Source organism: Vespa crabro, chromosome 9, assembly GCF_910589235.1.
Source record: "Vespa crabro chromosome 9, iyVesCrab1.2, whole genome shotgun sequence".
NCBI lineage: Eukaryota > Metazoa > Arthropoda > Insecta > Hymenoptera > Vespidae > Vespa > Vespa crabro.
In genome coordinates, this window is record NC_060963.1 from 1615001 (window position 1) to 1632500 (window position 17500).

The window sequence follows — 17500 nt, forward strand, 5'->3', positions numbered from 1 at the left end:
ATAAGAAAAAAAAAAAGAAACAAGAAAAAAAAAGAATTCCTCCATCTATTCAATGACATTATTGACTCGAAGTATGAGTCAAGGGAGATAGAAAAAGAGGAAGATAAAGATAAAGAGAAAGAAAGACAAAAAGAGAGAGAGAGAGAGAGAGAGAGAGAGAGAGAGGAGTTAACGTGAATGGTCGGCACGTATACTTATACGCCTATCTGTGAGAAATTTATCAATGTTGTAGTACGATGTAAGTACTTGGGTAGCTACGGTAAGGGTAATCGAGGAACCTTTCAAGGAAGGGCTACGAGAAGGCACCACCCTTCTTCTCTTACCTTTATTTTATTTTTTTTTTTTTTTCTATTCATTTCTTTTCTCTCTTTCTCTCTCTTTCCTGTACGTAGGAAGAACCAACAGGCCGGCCGGCCGGCCGGCGAACTATCGTGGATGCGTGCATGCGAGGCGTGCGCCTCGGAGAGGGTGGCCTGGGCTCGAGGGGGTATTCTGGGAGGGCTAGCCGAGGGCGGAGGAGAGGGCTGGAAGGTGTCGATCGATGAGTCGTACACACCACGAGGACGTGGGTTTCCTCGTTGGACATACAGCTTGACCGTCGCGTGCTATCGATCGACTGCCCTATCTCCCTCTTCCTTCGTCTCTCTCTCTCTCTCTCTCTCTCTCTCTCGCTCTCTCTCTCTCTCTCTCTCGACTTTTTTCTTTCTTTCTTTCTTTCTTTCTTTTCTTCTTTTTCTCACGCGTTCGTTGAATGAAAGGCCACTGCCGAGTCGATTTCCTCGAGTCTGGAAATGTCTCGATTTTGAGATTACATTTCGTTTTATGTTATAACAAAAACAGAGAGAAAGAGAGAGAGAGAGAGAGAGATTGATTTTTATTTCTTTTGTTTCCTCTATTTTTTTTTTTTCCTTCATTGCACCCTTTGAATATATCGTCTGGTTTTGAACATATTCGTGTGATATCATTCGGAAACGCATTCGGTCAGATTTGAATCGGCTTTTCGGTCATTATTTCTCAAAGCGCTTTCGTTTGCCCGTAGAAGTTTAATTGCTCTTCCGTGAAAGCAATTTCGATCTTTCGATTAGGTTGTTATCATCATGAATATCAAGGAATTTTCTTTGGGATCGTTCTCCGTTCGATTGTTAATACAAATAGAAATTTATTTGACTGATATATTCCTGAATATCTTCTCTCTCGTCGAGATATAATATTATCTGTAAATATAATAGCTACAGTAAATATAGTAGTATGTTATATCTCGGGGAATTAAACCAACCGGATAGATCCGCTTGGGATTACTTTATTAAGCGAACGAGAGAAAGAGAGAGAGAGGAAGAGAGAGAGAGAGAGAGAGAGAGAGAGAGAGAGAGAACCGAACGGGGAAACACCTAAGCTCCGTATTTCACCGTCCAACTTTTAATTAATCAAATAACGCCACGGCATGCGACTAGTTTAATGTCACCCTCGCTGCAAATCCCCAATATACAATGAATTATTTTTTCGAAAAGAAGCCTCCCGTGAATTCGATCAATTAAAACTTGGCTTTATAATTGAGTTTCTCTGGGCTTTCATCATTTTCAGAATTGTTTCGGGATTTCGCGTGCGGCGTACGGACCACGTGAATTCGAATAATTTCTTTTTCACGTTTGCGCTTCATTTTCCGCGTCGGACGTATATTTGCGATTTTTTTCTTTTCTTTTTTTTTTTTTTTTTTTTTCTACGAGATCAAAAGCGAGAGCGACGAATAAACAAAAATATGAGTGAATATAACGAACGCGATATTGAATGAATCATTAGATTTTTATATCGCTCTCTAACACACACACACACACACACTCTTTCTCTCTCTCTCTCTCTCCCTTCTGTTATATTTCATCGTATAAAATATAGTTCATTCCATCGATAATATATTTGTTTATGTGTTTATCTTCGTTTAATCGCAAGCTTGTCTATTCCCAAATGAATATTTTAATGACGACATTGGTCGAGATTTGTCATATTTTTTCTTTTTTTTTTCTTCTTTTTTTTCCTTTTTTTTCTTTTCCATCTAGAAAAGATTAAATTGAAATATTCAATAAGTGAGATAGATTGACATAAGATAGGATAAGCAGTAAATTAATCTAACATTATATCGATTATTTTTCTATCGATGAAAATCATTGCCGTTAAGGAAGAATCTATTATCGGGTACATTAAACGAGCTCGCAGTTTATATTTACGTGTCATCGCGATAACGTGAAAAGTTTATTTGATATACTCTTATTACTTTCGTACCATCAACTACGAAGCACTCAAATTTTATAACACACCATCGTGCGTGTGACAAAGATATAAATATTTCTTCCTCTTTTGCTTTGTATTTATCTCTTTTCTTATCCTCAGTTTATTTTCTACGGTTTCGTTTCGCGAAACATTTGTCTCTACTGCTTGTTCGGCTGCTTGCTACGAATTTCGCGTGTTTGCAATTTCGTATATATATATATATATATATATTTTTTTTTTTCCTAAGCTATTTAAAGAGATGAGTTGGGTTGGGTGATGTCTCGCATAGATATATGTAAGTCTTTTATGTTAATTTCCTTCAAAATATTTCCCCGGAAATTGTCAATACGATAAAACGCTATGATGTATAAAGCAACCAATAGACATATATATATATATATATATATATATATATATACATAAAATACGTGAATGTTATTTGTTAGAAATTACATGTATCTAATTACTTATCTGTTTACATAGCTATATCAATAAAAAAGAGGAAAAAGATAAAAAGAATCTCATCGAATTTATATATCTCGAGGATATTACGATTAATGAAATTATGTTCGTTCTAAAGGAACGTACAAAAAAAGAATACGTCATATAAATATTATCAAAATTTCGAATTTCTCGACGTAACTCAAAGATTAACTTGAACGATCTATTTGATTAATGTGAAAGAAAAAGAGACAGAGAGAGAGAGAAAGAGAGAGAGAGAGAGAGAGAGAGAGAGAGAGAGAGATGATATTTGTTTGACGAACTGTTTGATCGTCTGTTTGACGAAGTGTCAAAAAATTATCGAGAATTTTGTTCACGTAATTGGATATAAAATTTTATTCGTAGTGATAGAGACACGTCCATTTGTTTCTATGGACAGCGTTTACTGTTACCAGAGAAAGATAGATATATAGATAGATAGATGATAGATAGATAAATAGATAGATAGATAGATAGAGAGAAAAAGAGAGAGAAAGAAGCAGAGATGGTTAGAAAAGGTGGCACGTGTTACGAGCATATCTCTCTCTTTCTCTCTCTCTCTCTGTCTCTGTCTGTCTGACTATCTCTCTCGAATTCGACGATAACGCTACGTACGGTTCGATACCGAGCGTCGCGACGCCCGGCAGTCTGCCACCGTTCCGTTCCGTCCCGTTTCGGTCCCACGCACATACACACACACACACACAAAAGCATATACAAACACACACACAAACACACATACAAAAGCATACACACGAAGACACGCATTTTCATCGACGATAAGACGTCTGCGTCTTCTTCTTTTTCTTCTTTTTTCTTTTCTTCTTCCTTCTTTTCCTTTTCTTTTTTTTTTTTTTTTCGTCATCTTCTACTTCTTCTTCTCCTTCTTCTTCTTCTTCTTCTTCTTCTTAGAGGAGTGCACGTGTTGGTGTACGACGCCACCATGGGCGCCGGCTTTTAAGAAGAACCTACAAGAACGTATTGATTTTTCTTATCTTCTTAGAAAGCATGATGTTCATGGATATTTATAACTATATATGAAGAACAAATTCAATTTTTTTTTCTTTTTATATATATATATATATACATATATATATATATATATATAATAGTTTCATTAATACGTACGTATAAATTATTGCAAAGTCAAATAGAGAAATCGAAAGATACTATATTATTACGCCTATGGACGTATAAAAAGGGAAGGGAGAGGATATGTGAGGAGGGTTAAGGAAAGAGTGACGTTAGGTATGCGTCGGCACAAGAAAGTGAGTTGTCCGACGTGAGTTAGTCGACGACGCCATTAATTTACCGGACGATTTGGCCCGATTAGTGCCGCCAAAGTCTTCCGAGACGAGTGAGAAAGAGTAAATGAAAGAGAGAGAGAGAGATAGAGAGAGAGAGAGATTAAGAGAGAAAGAGAGAAGATAGAGAGAGAGAGAGAGAAAGAGACGTTTTAGACGAAGTAAAGGCAAGACGATGAAAGGAGGAAGGAACTTTCTGCGGCTTCCTTTTGAACGGTGACGTAATTGCAAGGAAGCAGCCACTCCTCGCGAATCCCTCTACTTGGTTTTACAAATGGATCCTTTTAAATGGACCGTCGTCCGTCGCCCGAATGGTCCCCCCTTTTTTTCCTCCTTCCCTTCTCCTTTTCCCCCCCTTCTCCCACACTCCTTCTTCCTCTTTACCCTTACCTCTTTCCTGATCCAACGTTTTATGTTAATGTACCACAAGGGATTGTTGGCCCTTTCATACCTCACGATAGGGAATATATTAACGAAGCTCTCCTTGCGTTCGATAAATGGACGAAATAAATGGACGCGATTACGTCATTTGATACTTTCAGTCTTCTATAAAGAGATCAGTAAAAAAATGTTTCTTATCAGGCGATTTTAAAAATCAATTATCCTTTATGGACCTTTATTATTCGTTACGTCGTAAAATGAACGAGTCTAGAAACTTTTTTGATATCTGGAGATAAAAAAAAAAAAAAAAAGAAAAAAAAGAAAAAAAAAGAAAGAAAAAGGAAAAATTGATCTTTTGGAAATGGTATAATCGATTTTTTAAATCGTTTAAAAACTTTTGTCTCCCATTTACAATTTTTTCCTTATATATAGATGTTTGTCTTGTTAAAAAAAAAAAAACAAAAGAAACAAAAAAAAAAAAAGAACGAAAATAATGAAATCTAAACGACGAATTATACAGAAGAATTGTTTTTCTTTTCTTTTTTCCTTTTTCTTTTGTATTTTTTCATTTTTAAATTAGTACAGAGAACAACGATCAATTTTAATTTTATTCAAAAACGATAAACGATAAATTTGTTTTTCTTGCGAACGATCATCGATCGCAATCTCGAATATTTCGAGGAGGCTTTTAAAAATTGATTTTTCGTTGAAACGAAATGATTATGTAGGTATGTACATATCCAGTATGTTATATACGTATAGGATGGGTTTGGAGGTTTTCGAAATGAGTTGAAGTATCACGGTGGGAGTGAGGACTGGGATGATGGAAATGGGGTTGGGTGGGAGACGTTTACGGCACCGATGGATTTATAATGCCATAACATAATACATATATAATAGAAAGCGTTCCGGGCGATACGAATTACCTTTTACGGCCGTCAAGTCGTAATATCTCGAGTTATGAAAGGCAATGTACATTTCTCGAATAATGTTATATATGTATTTATGTATGTATGTATGTATGTATGTATGTATGTACATACATATATACATACGTCGGTTCTATTGTATTATATAAGATGAACAAATAGATACTTCCTCTCTAAGGAAAAACCTTTTCCATGGGAGACTTCAAATCATTATTATTATTATTATTATTATTATTATTATTATTATTATTATTATTATTATTAATGATTATATTATTATAATTAATTATATAATCGATAATAATAAAAAATAGTATTATTATCATTATGTAACACGGGTCGATAATTCATAGACGTTAGAAATGGATTTTTCCTCGATGAAAAGAAACGAAAATAAAGTAGTCAGACAAATGGATGCGTCCTATTTACGATGCATCAATTCTCGAAAGTTTTCTTTGAAAGAAAAACATTAGAAAACCTATTAACCTATTAAAGAATTATATACGATATAAACAGATAGATCTTTTTTTTTTTTTTTATCTAACAATCGTCATCAATTTTATATATTCTCTATTCCCTTTAATTCATTAGCCATCAGAAATGACGTGGTGTTCGCCATTGTCGCGAGAAGAAAAAAAGAAATTAAATGTTTCGTTGTCGTTCGTTGTTACTATTTAGAAAGAAAGAAAAAAAAAAGAAAAGAAAAAAAGAAAAAAGAGGAAAAGGCAACAAAAAAAATGAAGCCATCTTTTGTATCCTAATTTATCGTTTTATCGATCAATTAATTGATTTATCTGTCATAAGTGTATCGATCGATGGAAAAAAAAATTTTCCATTGTTTTAAACTGCTCGATAAAACATAACACGAACGAGCGTCAGAATAATTTATGATATTTAACGATTAGGAATGAATGATCGAGGTGACAAAACAGTTTTCTATATTTTTTTTTTTTTTTTTTCAATGATCCTTAAGTATTCTAACAAACCATAAGTCGTTAATTAAACGTCGCGTGTACTCGACAAAGTTTCTCGTCGTAAGATTTATGCTGGTCGCTGACCCTTCCTTCTTTCTTTTTTTTTTTTTTTTTTATCCCTTGACCATTCCCTTCCGATGTCATTCCCTTTTCCTTTTCCTTTATCATATTGGTAACATTAGTTTAGAACACTCCCACATAAAGTATTATGACTCTTTATTGTAAATTCTTATGTCCTTTTAATTGATTATTCATTTAGAATGACACGGAATAATTTTCATGTTTTAAATGACTTAACAAACACACACACACACACACACGCACAAATTTATTCCATCTTTGTAAAAACTATATATATATATATATAAAGAATAATTATTATATTTAACATATAAAATATTTAAATTCTATTAAATAATTTATATTTATATATAATATTTTAATTGTATAAAAGAATATTATTAAAAATGATTTATTATATAAACACACACACACACACACATACACATATATATTATATATGTTTATACAATAAATAATTTATACATATTTATATACATTTCATATTCATATAAATAATTATTTATATATAATAATATTTTTATAGTGTCCGGTACGTCGAACAAAAAAGAGGAAGAGACGACGGTGGTGGCCACGTCGGTTGGAGTCACGGAGGAAAGCGGTGTCCTAGGCACGACAAGGTCCAAGCCAGGAAACGATCCTGGAGGAGGTATAGACTTATTAGCAGCCCTGCAGCTGCACAATACTACGCGGCAGGGTGTCACGCAGGTACCGGGACTGGTTAGACTGAAGGCAGCTTATTATCTTCAGGGTGAGTAACCAACGCCCATGTGATCCATGATTAAAAGAATACCGATTGATCTCCATCGGTGCGTTAAATCTTCCTAGTTCGGTCGTGCGGAAATTCTAGTTTTATATATATATATATATATATATATATATATATATATATATATATATATTATATATAACAATCGTCAGAGCTTATCTACAATTTTTTTTCTTTTTTTTTTTTTTCAATTAAACATTTCAACATTCATAATTAATTTTTTTATACTCTTATTTTAATTGATTTCACAAAGAATTATCGACCATCGAAGGGTGTGATTTTGATATATATATATATATGTGTGTGTATGTGTGTGTGTGTGTGTGTATGTACTAATAACAATCTTCTCTCATTCTCGCTCTCTCTCTCTCTCTCTCTCTCTCTCTCACTCACTCTCTCTCTCTCTCTCTCTCTCTCTCTGTCTATCTCAATCTCTTTCTCTTCCTTTCTCTTTCTCTCTTTATCTGTTCTCTTTACCAAGGGCTGGGATATATAAATCTTAGGGTATAATTTATCGGAGCACACCCTTCTGCTATTACGTTCAGGGATGTCTAACAGCATAACGAATTTTACGAGGAACGTACATTCTCTCTTTCAAGAGACGAAGAGAGTGAGAGAAAGAGAGAGAGAGAGAGAGAGAGAGAGACAAGGAGAGATAAAGATATTGGAGAAGAGAGAGAGATAGAGAGAGAGAGAAAGAGAAGGGTTCCAAATACCAGCTTAATTTGCATACCGCAAAAGCTATTCCTTCGGGCTAACGATCCACCCCGTTTACTATATCTCCAAATAATTAATATCTTCAAAAGGATAGAACGATAAATTCCTCATAAATTATAACCCTTTATATTCGAGTACTTTTCATTCGAGTTACTTTTTATTACAACTTACCGAAGATTAGATAGTGCATATTAATAGTGCATATATATATATATATATATATATATATATATATATATATATATCTTGTTTCTAATGATGCAAAATTAAATATTTCTACTTCTTTCTTATTTTTCACAATTTTATCGTACATATATATCTCGATCCACACACACCCTCCCCCCTCCCGGCGCACGCACACACACACACACACACACACACAGACATAAGTACAGACTATAATAGTTAGTAAAGTTATTGATAGCAATATAATTGAAACTAATACGAGTTTGTAACAGAATAGTAGATAGTTTCGTAACCGAAGTCATTTCCGTTCCCTTCCTCTCGTTTAACGGGCTCTTTTCCTTTCATCATAATAGTAAGCACTAGCATAATGATCACGTAAAGCTTTCTAGTTCCTAGTTTAATCGATATTACGAAAGGTCAGTTACGAAGGACTTTCGACGTCTTGTTGCTTGGCAGACACCGACACTGAGTTATATAATACCCACATATATACACATATATATGTATATACATGTATATATATATATATATACTACTAGTAGACCGTAATGGAAAGAAAGGTTATTTCCCTTTCGAGCTATATTATATGAGAATATAAAGTATTGATCATTCGATTTGAATTTTTTTTTTTTTTTTTTTTTTGTTATTTTTTCCTTCTTTATTTATTTTTTTTTCTTATTGTTTTTAATAAAACTTTATCGCTTGAACTACTTTTACTTACGTACTACTTTTACTTACGTACTACATTAACTACTTGTCTTATATATCCTTCTCTCTCTCTCTCTCTCTCTCTCTCTCTCTCTCTCTCTCTCTGTCCCTCTTTCTATCTCTCTTTTTTATTTTTATCGAAAGTAGTAGGAACCAACAATACCGACGATCCAAAGGGTGGGCGATCGGTGCAACGTCCTCGAAAAAGCAAGCAAGCAACATAGTTTTTGTTCGTTCCTATCGGACGAGCTCATTCGCAGGGGTGTATCGTACCTTATACAGAAAAGGGGCCAAAAGAAATTTCAATTACGTACGGGAAGAACCCTCGGGATATATCCCCTCTCTACAATATTTTTCCATCGTGAAATCTAACGTTATAGAAAACATAGAGAGTTATTTTTATTTTCATTTTCTTCTTCTTTTTTTTTTTTTTTCCTTTTTCTCTCACTTTCGAGAGAAGGGCTCTTCTCTTTCTCTTTCTCTCTGTCTTACGAGTAACATAATTGATTCAGATTGAATTAATAAATAAATAAATGAATGAATGAATGAATGAATAAAATAAAGTAAAGTAAATTAGGGTAAAGTAAAAGAAAAGATTGGATAGGATAGGATGGAAAGAAATTTCATTTACAGATTTCAAGGGGTAAAGGGAATCCTTAATGTTATATATCAAGGCAATTCGATTAACTTGACGTAGAGGCCAACTGTCCATCTCACTTTTCCTAGATTTTCGGGATGGTTTAATGGAGAAAATGGAGAAAACGATGAGAAAGAGGGAAATAATAGTTGCCCGATGTCGGGCACATAGTCCCGTGTCAATTTGCCAGAGCTTAACGCGTAAATCCCTTTTTCTCTCGGAAAGAAAAGGGACGTCCTCCTCTTCTGTGACAGACATAGAGAGATAGAAAGAGATAGAGATAGATGGAGATAGATAGATAGAGAGAGAGAGAGAGAGAAAGAGAGAGAGAGAGAAAGAAATCATTCTTCGAGGGGCCACGTGTCAAAGTTTTCCCAGACGCGTACGGGAAATAAGATTTTTACTGATGTTAGTGAGTTAGAAAGAGAGAGAAAAAGAGGATAGAATAGAAGGTGTGCGTATTATCTGTTGGTTTTGAGGGTCGTCAAGCTGGGAGCCAATTCGTGAGCCCTTTTGTACAGCAACAAACGGGGAAATGGGTTTTCTGATCTCGTTTGATCGCCCACGAGACAACTGTTGTTGTTTTCCTTTGATACTTTCTCTCTCTCTCTCTCTCTCTTTCTTTTTCTGAGATCGATACCAAGGTATTGTTCGAGAAGAATACCTATCGTCGATTTACTTTACCCATTTGAAAGTATAAAGAAAAGAAAAAAAAAAAAACAAAAAAGGAAAGAAAAGAAGCCTGTTAAAACTTTTCTTTAACGATTATCAAAATATATCTATTTATTGACAAGGAGAAATATTTTTCCTTTCTTTTTTCTTTCTTTCTTTCTTTCCTTCCTTCTTTTTTCGTTTCATTTTTCTATCCGAGATATTATATAGAATCGTCTTTGTTAAATAATCATTATTAAATTAATCGTCGTCCTGACAGGTGAGAAGGAGGATATAAAAGGACAAAAATTGGCAGAAAAAAAAATTCGAAATAGTCAATAAGCTCTCTCTCTCTCTCTCTCTCTCTCTCTCTCTCTCTCTCTCTCTCTCTCTCTCTCTCGGATGAAACTGAGCACCGATAGCTTTTGGAAAATGAAAATGCACATGCGTGACTATTCGTGCGTAATTATTTCCTTCGAGACGAGTCTTAGAAGAAAGAAAGAGAAAGAATGAGAGAGAGAGAGAGAGAGAGAGAGAGAGAAAGAGAGGTAAATGTAAGGGATATACACCCTTTCGTCTCGGTCTCTCACACCCTATATACATGGCCGTATTTCGTATTAGATTATAATTAAGCGTGGACACGAAAGTAATTACCTGGCTGGTTCGTGCCTGACCGTATGTATGTCCGTTTGCCTTTTCGACGATCCGCCGACGTTCACTGTGCTCCCTTTGGAGACGGTAAGGGTTATAGAAAAGAGCCCTTCGAAAGAAATCGACGGTTTATTATCGAGCTAGGTGTAATGTTACTTTATGCGTACCGGCGGTGCATCTGAAATACGATCACGTTCGCCTTTCGATGCAAGAAGCCTGTTGGCGTGTCCCACCTTCTTTCTATCGTCGCTTTCTCTCTCTCTCTCTCTCTCTCTCTCTCTCTCTCTTTCTATGTATTTGTGTGATAGTATTAATACGAGTATTACTTGTACTTTTTCATAGGCGACACCCTATATACAGTCGGGAATAAAATTGGATCGTTTATCATGCGGCGTATTCTTCTTAATTACATGAATATCTTTTTTTTTTACACACGCGCACACACACACACACACACACACACACACGCACGCACATATATATATGTATAAAGAATATATATATATAAAGAAATATATATATATATAAAGAATATTGCATTTCTATTTTGATTTACATCTTATTAAAAAATGCTTGACATTTTTATCTTCCAAGAAAGAGAGAGAGAAAGAGAGAGACAGAGAGAGAGAGAGAGAGAAAGGAGCTGATATTACGTATCGTAAAGAAAAAAAATTATAGGTCACGTGTAACGAATAATAGAACGATATTTGTTACTTTAATTTAATGGGCCTTTCGAACAAGTGTATATACAATTTTGTCACCGACTGTATGCATCTCTGTGTGTAGGTAGATATATACATACCAACCTTTACAGCCCTACTTCTCTCTCTTTCTCTCTCTCTCTCTCTCTCGTTTACAGCCCCCGCATAGGTCTGTCATAGCGCCGATCGTTTGCACGGCGCACGTTACACGCGTGCCTTTTAATGACACGCCGTTGTTCAAAGCCAGAGAGAAGGTAACCGACCGGACGAAGGTAATCGAGACATCGAACGTGTAAAAGGAGCTCCTACCACTTAATAATGCCTCGATGAAGTATCCACCGAAAGAGAAATAGATGAAATTTAATTGATTATACTTGGCTCGCTCACGTTCGTTTCATCGTAGTTTCAAGTTCCAAGTGAAGAAAAGAAATTTGTCCTTGGTTGTATAAAAATTAATATCTTTGGAGTAAAACCTTGCAAGTAGAGAAAGATAAGTAAGCAAAAATTAGAAAGAGAAAGAGAAAGAGAAAAAGGACATAATAGATATTTCAATCTTCAATTTCTTTATGCACATTTAATGACGTTAACGATTAAATGATAAAAGGTCTTTCTTCGTTGATACATATGTACATAATCGATAAATCGATAAATTCATATTTTATTTTATAAAATTTCATTTCGATAAAATTCATTGCGATAGAACTGTCCTGATAGATTATTTAACAAACGAGAACGTACCACTACGATTATATTATTCCATCGAACTCGAATTATTTTTATTCGATTTTCAATGATCAAACCATCCTTTACTTTCGAACATTCCACTCTCTCTCTCTCTCTCTCTCTCTCTCTTTCTCTCTTATATTATATCACATTTTTTATCATATTCGATCGATTTAAATATCACGTTGAAATACCACGAGCATGGAATTGAGCGTCGACATTATCGGCAAGTTCGATCACGTTTTTTCCTTCCTCCTTTTTTTTTTCTTTTTTTTTTTTTTCTTTTTTTTTTCTTTTTCCTTAACGATCCACGATGATACCAATGTATACGTTTTCATTATTGCGGAAAAAAAGAGAGAGAGAGAGAGAGAGAGAGAGAAAGAAAGAGAGAGAGAGAGAGAGAGAGAGAGAGATAGAGAATAAAGAGACAATGGTATTATTTCCTTCGAGCCCGGAAAAATATTGTAGAGCTGACACGAGATTTGAATTGAATTTTCGCGTGTTACAAATGCGATTACATAACCCAACGAGCACAAATCTCACTTTCCTAGGTCGAATTCGTCGCTACTGACAAAATTTGGTCACTGTTCTATATATCAAAGTACCCAAAAGAGAGATAAAGATAGAGAGAGAGAGAGAGAGAGAGAGAGAGAGAGAGAGAGAGAGAAAGAGAGAGAGAGAATCGTAATCTCTTTTGCAAAAGAGTCAATAACAAAAGCTACCCTATTTCCACTCTTAACACTCATCGCAGTTAGATAACTTTTGGGTTTCATCAGCCCAATGACGATTTTAGTCAGCATATCGCAAAACGTTTGTTGTGAACTCTTCGACCATTTTTGCCGGATCATAAAGGAGATATTATTAATGATACTTTAAGAGATAGAAGAAAAACGTTTTTTTCCAAAGGAGATTTGTAATTCTTTTTTTTTCTTTTCTTTTTTTATTTATTTATTTCTTTTTTTTTCTTTTCTTTTTTTATTTATTTATTTATTTATTTCTTTTTTTTCTTTTTCTTTTTTACTAATTCACAAAAGTCGTATTATTTCGAACGAAAGATTTTTAAGGTTGCAACGAGCAAAATATTATAACCAAGTAAATAACCGTCGTGGCACTGGTTTTACTTGCTAGAATGAAATTCTGCAAATTGTTCTATCGCGTGTTTGACGGTAATTCGCTTCTATTTTTATTTTCCCATTCATGAATATTAGAATTTAAATTATTTATATAGAACGAGTCTTTTTCCCCATTTTTTTTTTTTTTCTTCGTCTTTACTTTTATTCTTTGTTCTTTCTTTCCTCTTTCTTTTTTTTCTTCTTTTTTTGTTTTTTTTTTTTTCTTTTTGTTTTTTTTTTTTTTTTTGTTTTCGTCACTGAAAAGTAAAAAAGGAAACTTTCGAAGAATTATTTGCGTAGAATGAGATCGTACTATCTATCGATTTATCGATGGATCGATCGATTCGATATTGAAAGTACCGGCCGACCAATAATCATGCATTACTACTTTCAGGCGAGGAGAGAGAGCTCCGACTCAGCGAGGCAAGTTTCAAACGAGCGGCTGCACTACTCCGGCGGGTTCCGGAATTTACTATAGCTGCTGCTTTACGCCAGGAGGAGGCCAATTCCGGAACTATCGTCGCCTTTTCACACGGGAACAATAGGTACATATAACGTGGTATATTCTAATATCTTCTTAGATTAATATCAATGAATTAATTCGACCGAATTATAGTTCGCATTAATCGCATTAATCTTTCTTTTCGTTATTATGATTTATGATTATTTCGTTTTTTTTTCTTTTTTTTTCCTTTTTTTTTTTTTTTTTTTTTTTTCTTTTTTTTTCATAATGAAAAGATCGTTAAGCATAAAAGAAGAGAAAGATAAATTGTCAATTGTTGTTGATACGTGCGTGATTGAAAAGAAAGAAAAAAAAAAAAAAAGAAAAAGAAAAGAAAAAAAACATGTGACCCGAAAGTTCTGACCGATGTTGGCACGCGAGAACGAGATGAACGACGTATTAATCCAATAGTTTTGACCTGACTGACATAAATTGGACATATGTAGGTAAAACACGTGCAGTTAACACGTGGCAAATTAAAATGTTGCACTTGTAATATCGTCGAAAGTCCGACGCTTGAGATCACTTGACCACCGGAAACGTGACTGTTTATCCGATACAATTTATATAAATGAGTTCTAACGATTTTTAACAAGGCTTAGGCACGATATACATATCTCTGTCTATTTCTTTTTCATTTATTTTTTTTTTTTTTTTTTTTTTTTTTGTATTCATTTAAACGTCGAATTAATTTTCAATTTTTCATTTTGCCTTCTTTTAACGTTGATGAGTCTAAGAAGAAAGACATTCATTTAAACGTCGAACGTCTTTTGTACGATTAAAAGAAAAGAAATAAATAAAAATAAGAAGAAGAAGAAGAAAAAAAAAAGAAAAAAAAAAAAAAAGACGAAAAGAAAACAAAGAAATTCTTCTTTATAGATCGTTATCGTTATTCATAAAAAAAAAAAAAAAAAAAAAAAAAAAAAAAAAAAAAAAAAAAAAAAAAAAAAAAAAAAAAAAACAGATATTTGGAGCTGCAGAGCAGCGGGCGCAAGGACGAATTACGACTTCATTATGTATCACGCCGTGACGGGAGTGTTCACGTCGAGGCATTTCCTTTTCGACTGGCCGACGGCGCCTGGCACAGGGTTGCCCTGAGTATAAGCGGCTCGCAGGTCGAGCTACTCGTCGACTGTCACCCTCTTTACAGGCGATTACTCAGGCCAGGTCCACCAGACACTAATTTCACTCTACCGCAGCTCCAACTCTGGATTGGTCAGAGAAATGCCAAGCACTTTCTTTTCAAGGTAATTTTAAAGTTTCGTTTTTTACGACGTTGTTATTTATTTTTTTTTTTTTTTTGTTTTTTTGTATGTATCTATACATAAATATACATTGTATGTGACAATCGAATGGATCTTGTCAAATGTCTTGACAAGATATTTAATTAAAGCTCGTACGATTATATTGTCATTATTCGACTGAGATCATTATTCTGTGGAATTTTCGCAGGGTGCTTTGCAGGACGTCAAGCTGGTACCAGGACCCCATGGATATCTCTCGCAATGTCCTCAGCTCGATTCGTCCTGTCCGACCTGCGGACAATTTTCTATGCTCCAGAATACCGTCGAACAGCTCATGCACAATCTCAACGAGTTAACGCGTAGGGTTGGTAGAACGAGTTTCTTTTATTTTCTTTTTTTTCTTTTTTTTCTTTTTTCTTTTTAATATCTTTCCTTGATCAAATTCTCTTTCTTCTTCTTCTTCTTCTTCTTCTTCCTTTTTCTTTTCTTCTTTTCCTTTTTATTACTTTCATTGTATTGCGCGCTATTATCGACGTCCTTCCTTTCAGCTAGCCGCTGCAGAGGGCAGAATAAACAAGGTCGAAGAGTGCGAGTGCCAAAAATCTTGCAGGGCAAATGGTACAGTTCACGAGGATGGTGCGACCTGGGAAAAAGGTTGCCAACAATGTTCTTGCGTTCATGGTGAAATCGAGTGTAGGCCTACACCCTGTGCTCCTGTCACCTGTAAAAATCCAGTCATTCCTCAGGAACAATGCTGCCCGATTTGTTTAAGTGAGTTAAAACGTCGACGTTTTACATTTTGGCAATTAAACATTTTCAATCATTAATTATGACTCATTTATTTATATTTATATATATATATATATACATACGTATTCGACAGAACAATGTTATCTTCACGGTGTGATCTATGATCATGGCGTGAAGGTCTCACCAAAGCAGTGCGTCGAATGCGACTGCTACGACGGTAGCTTCACCTGTCAAAGGTTCGACACAGAAACGAGATGTCCACCACTGCCGTGTCCGCCCAGCGAACAAATCAGCGTTGCTGAGGAATGTTGCAAGTACTGCCCAGGTAGAATTGTTAATCTCAAAGAAAATATATAAAAGGAAAGAAAAAAAGAAAAAAAAAAAAAAAAGGAAAAAAAAGAAAAAAAAAAGAAAAGAAAAAAAGATTAAAAGGAAGAGAAAGGAATCACTCTTCTTTTGCAGTAACTTTTCTTTCGTGGGTGGGGGGGGGGGCGCTTAGGTAGGGAAAAAAAAAGAAAATCACGTGTATTTGTATTTAAATCGAATAGAAAAGAGAAAAAGTAATTAAATGAATAACAAAATGAAACAAAAGACGAAAAGAAAAAAAAGAAAAACAAAAAAGAGAGCGACAAAAAAAAATGACCAAAAAGTAAAAGAAAAGAAAAAAAGAAAAAAAAGAAAAAAGAAAAAAAGAAAAACAAAACGAAACAAAGGAAAAAGAAATGAGCAAAAGCATTTTAGGAACATTGAAACTTTCCTGACTTTTTTTCCCCGCACGTCAATCATTAAATCTCTAATCAAATCTCTAACCGCCTCTTCATCTGCCTGGCTAATCCAATTTAACCAGGGGTGGACTACTGCGCGAAGGGCCACAAGTGTCATGCTAACGCGTCCTGCCTGAATCTCCAGACGACCTACGCCTGCCACTGCGATATCGGTTTCCAGGGGGATGGTCATAACTGTCACGGTACCTAACGCTTATCTCTAACTTACTCGCATGTCAAATCGAACGGAAACGATGCGTCGAATAATCACATTAACCCCCATTTCTATATCGTTAACGATCATTAATTAACGGGAATAACATTCTTTTGCATGGCAATCTTCTCGATGATTAACATACCAATCTCTATTTCCTAATAATTGAAATTTCATGAATTCTAATCTGTCTGATCGAAACTCAACGTGAATGTCACGACGCGATAGACGGAAATCGAAGGGGTTAATGCCTTGGGCAGACACATCGATGAGTCCATCGTCTAGACTCGTTCAAAAAGTGAGCAACCTTGAGATTTAGAAGGTCTATAAGGAACAATGTTTGATCTATGCTCGTCGTTCCTTAATCTTCTACATAGACGTGGACGAGTGTAAGCAGCAAGGTGGATCGGAAGGTCATCATTGCAACGCCAATACCAGATGCGTCAACGTGATCGGCTCTTATACGTGCGAGTGTCTTCCTGGTTATCACAGAGTCGACAAATTCAATTGCGCTGAGTTGGACGAGTGCGTTACGGGACATCACACGTGTGACGAGCACGCGACGTGCGTTAACACTGCCGGCAGTTACTACTGCGTTTGCAAGGACGGTTATGCCGGCGATGGGCACACGTGTAAACGTAAAGTATCCTTCCTTAAAACATTATTGATTCATCATTTTATCGATCAGCGGACTACTTTCTGATCCCCCTTTGTTCTTCTTATTATCGTTTTCTTATTTCTTCTTTCTTTCCTTATTCAT

The 17500-nt window shown here is 35.0% G+C and overlaps 1 protein-coding gene across 4 annotated transcripts in view; it reads left to right on the forward strand.

Annotated features, from left to right (window-relative positions):
- LOC124426533 (protein kinase C-binding protein NELL1-like) overlaps positions 1-17500 on the forward strand; it is a 72417-nt gene that overhangs the window by 43889 nt on the left and 11028 nt on the right. For 3 of the 4 annotated variants that reach the window (XM_046968298.1, XM_046968300.1, XM_046968301.1), the window contains exons 2-9: positions 6938-7162; positions 13661-13811; positions 14733-15015; positions 15221-15376; positions 15561-15783; positions 15896-16087; positions 16610-16729; positions 17118-17378. In XM_046968298.1, the coding sequence (XP_046824254.1) occupies positions 6938-7162; positions 13661-13811; positions 14733-15015; positions 15221-15376; positions 15561-15783; positions 15896-16087; positions 16610-16729; positions 17118-17378 (1611 nt within the window). The remainder of the gene's footprint in view (positions 1-6937; positions 7163-13660; positions 13812-14732; positions 15016-15220; positions 15377-15560; positions 15784-15895; positions 16088-16609; positions 16730-17117; positions 17379-17500) is intronic. The other variant, XM_046968302.1, reaches the window with a different exon arrangement.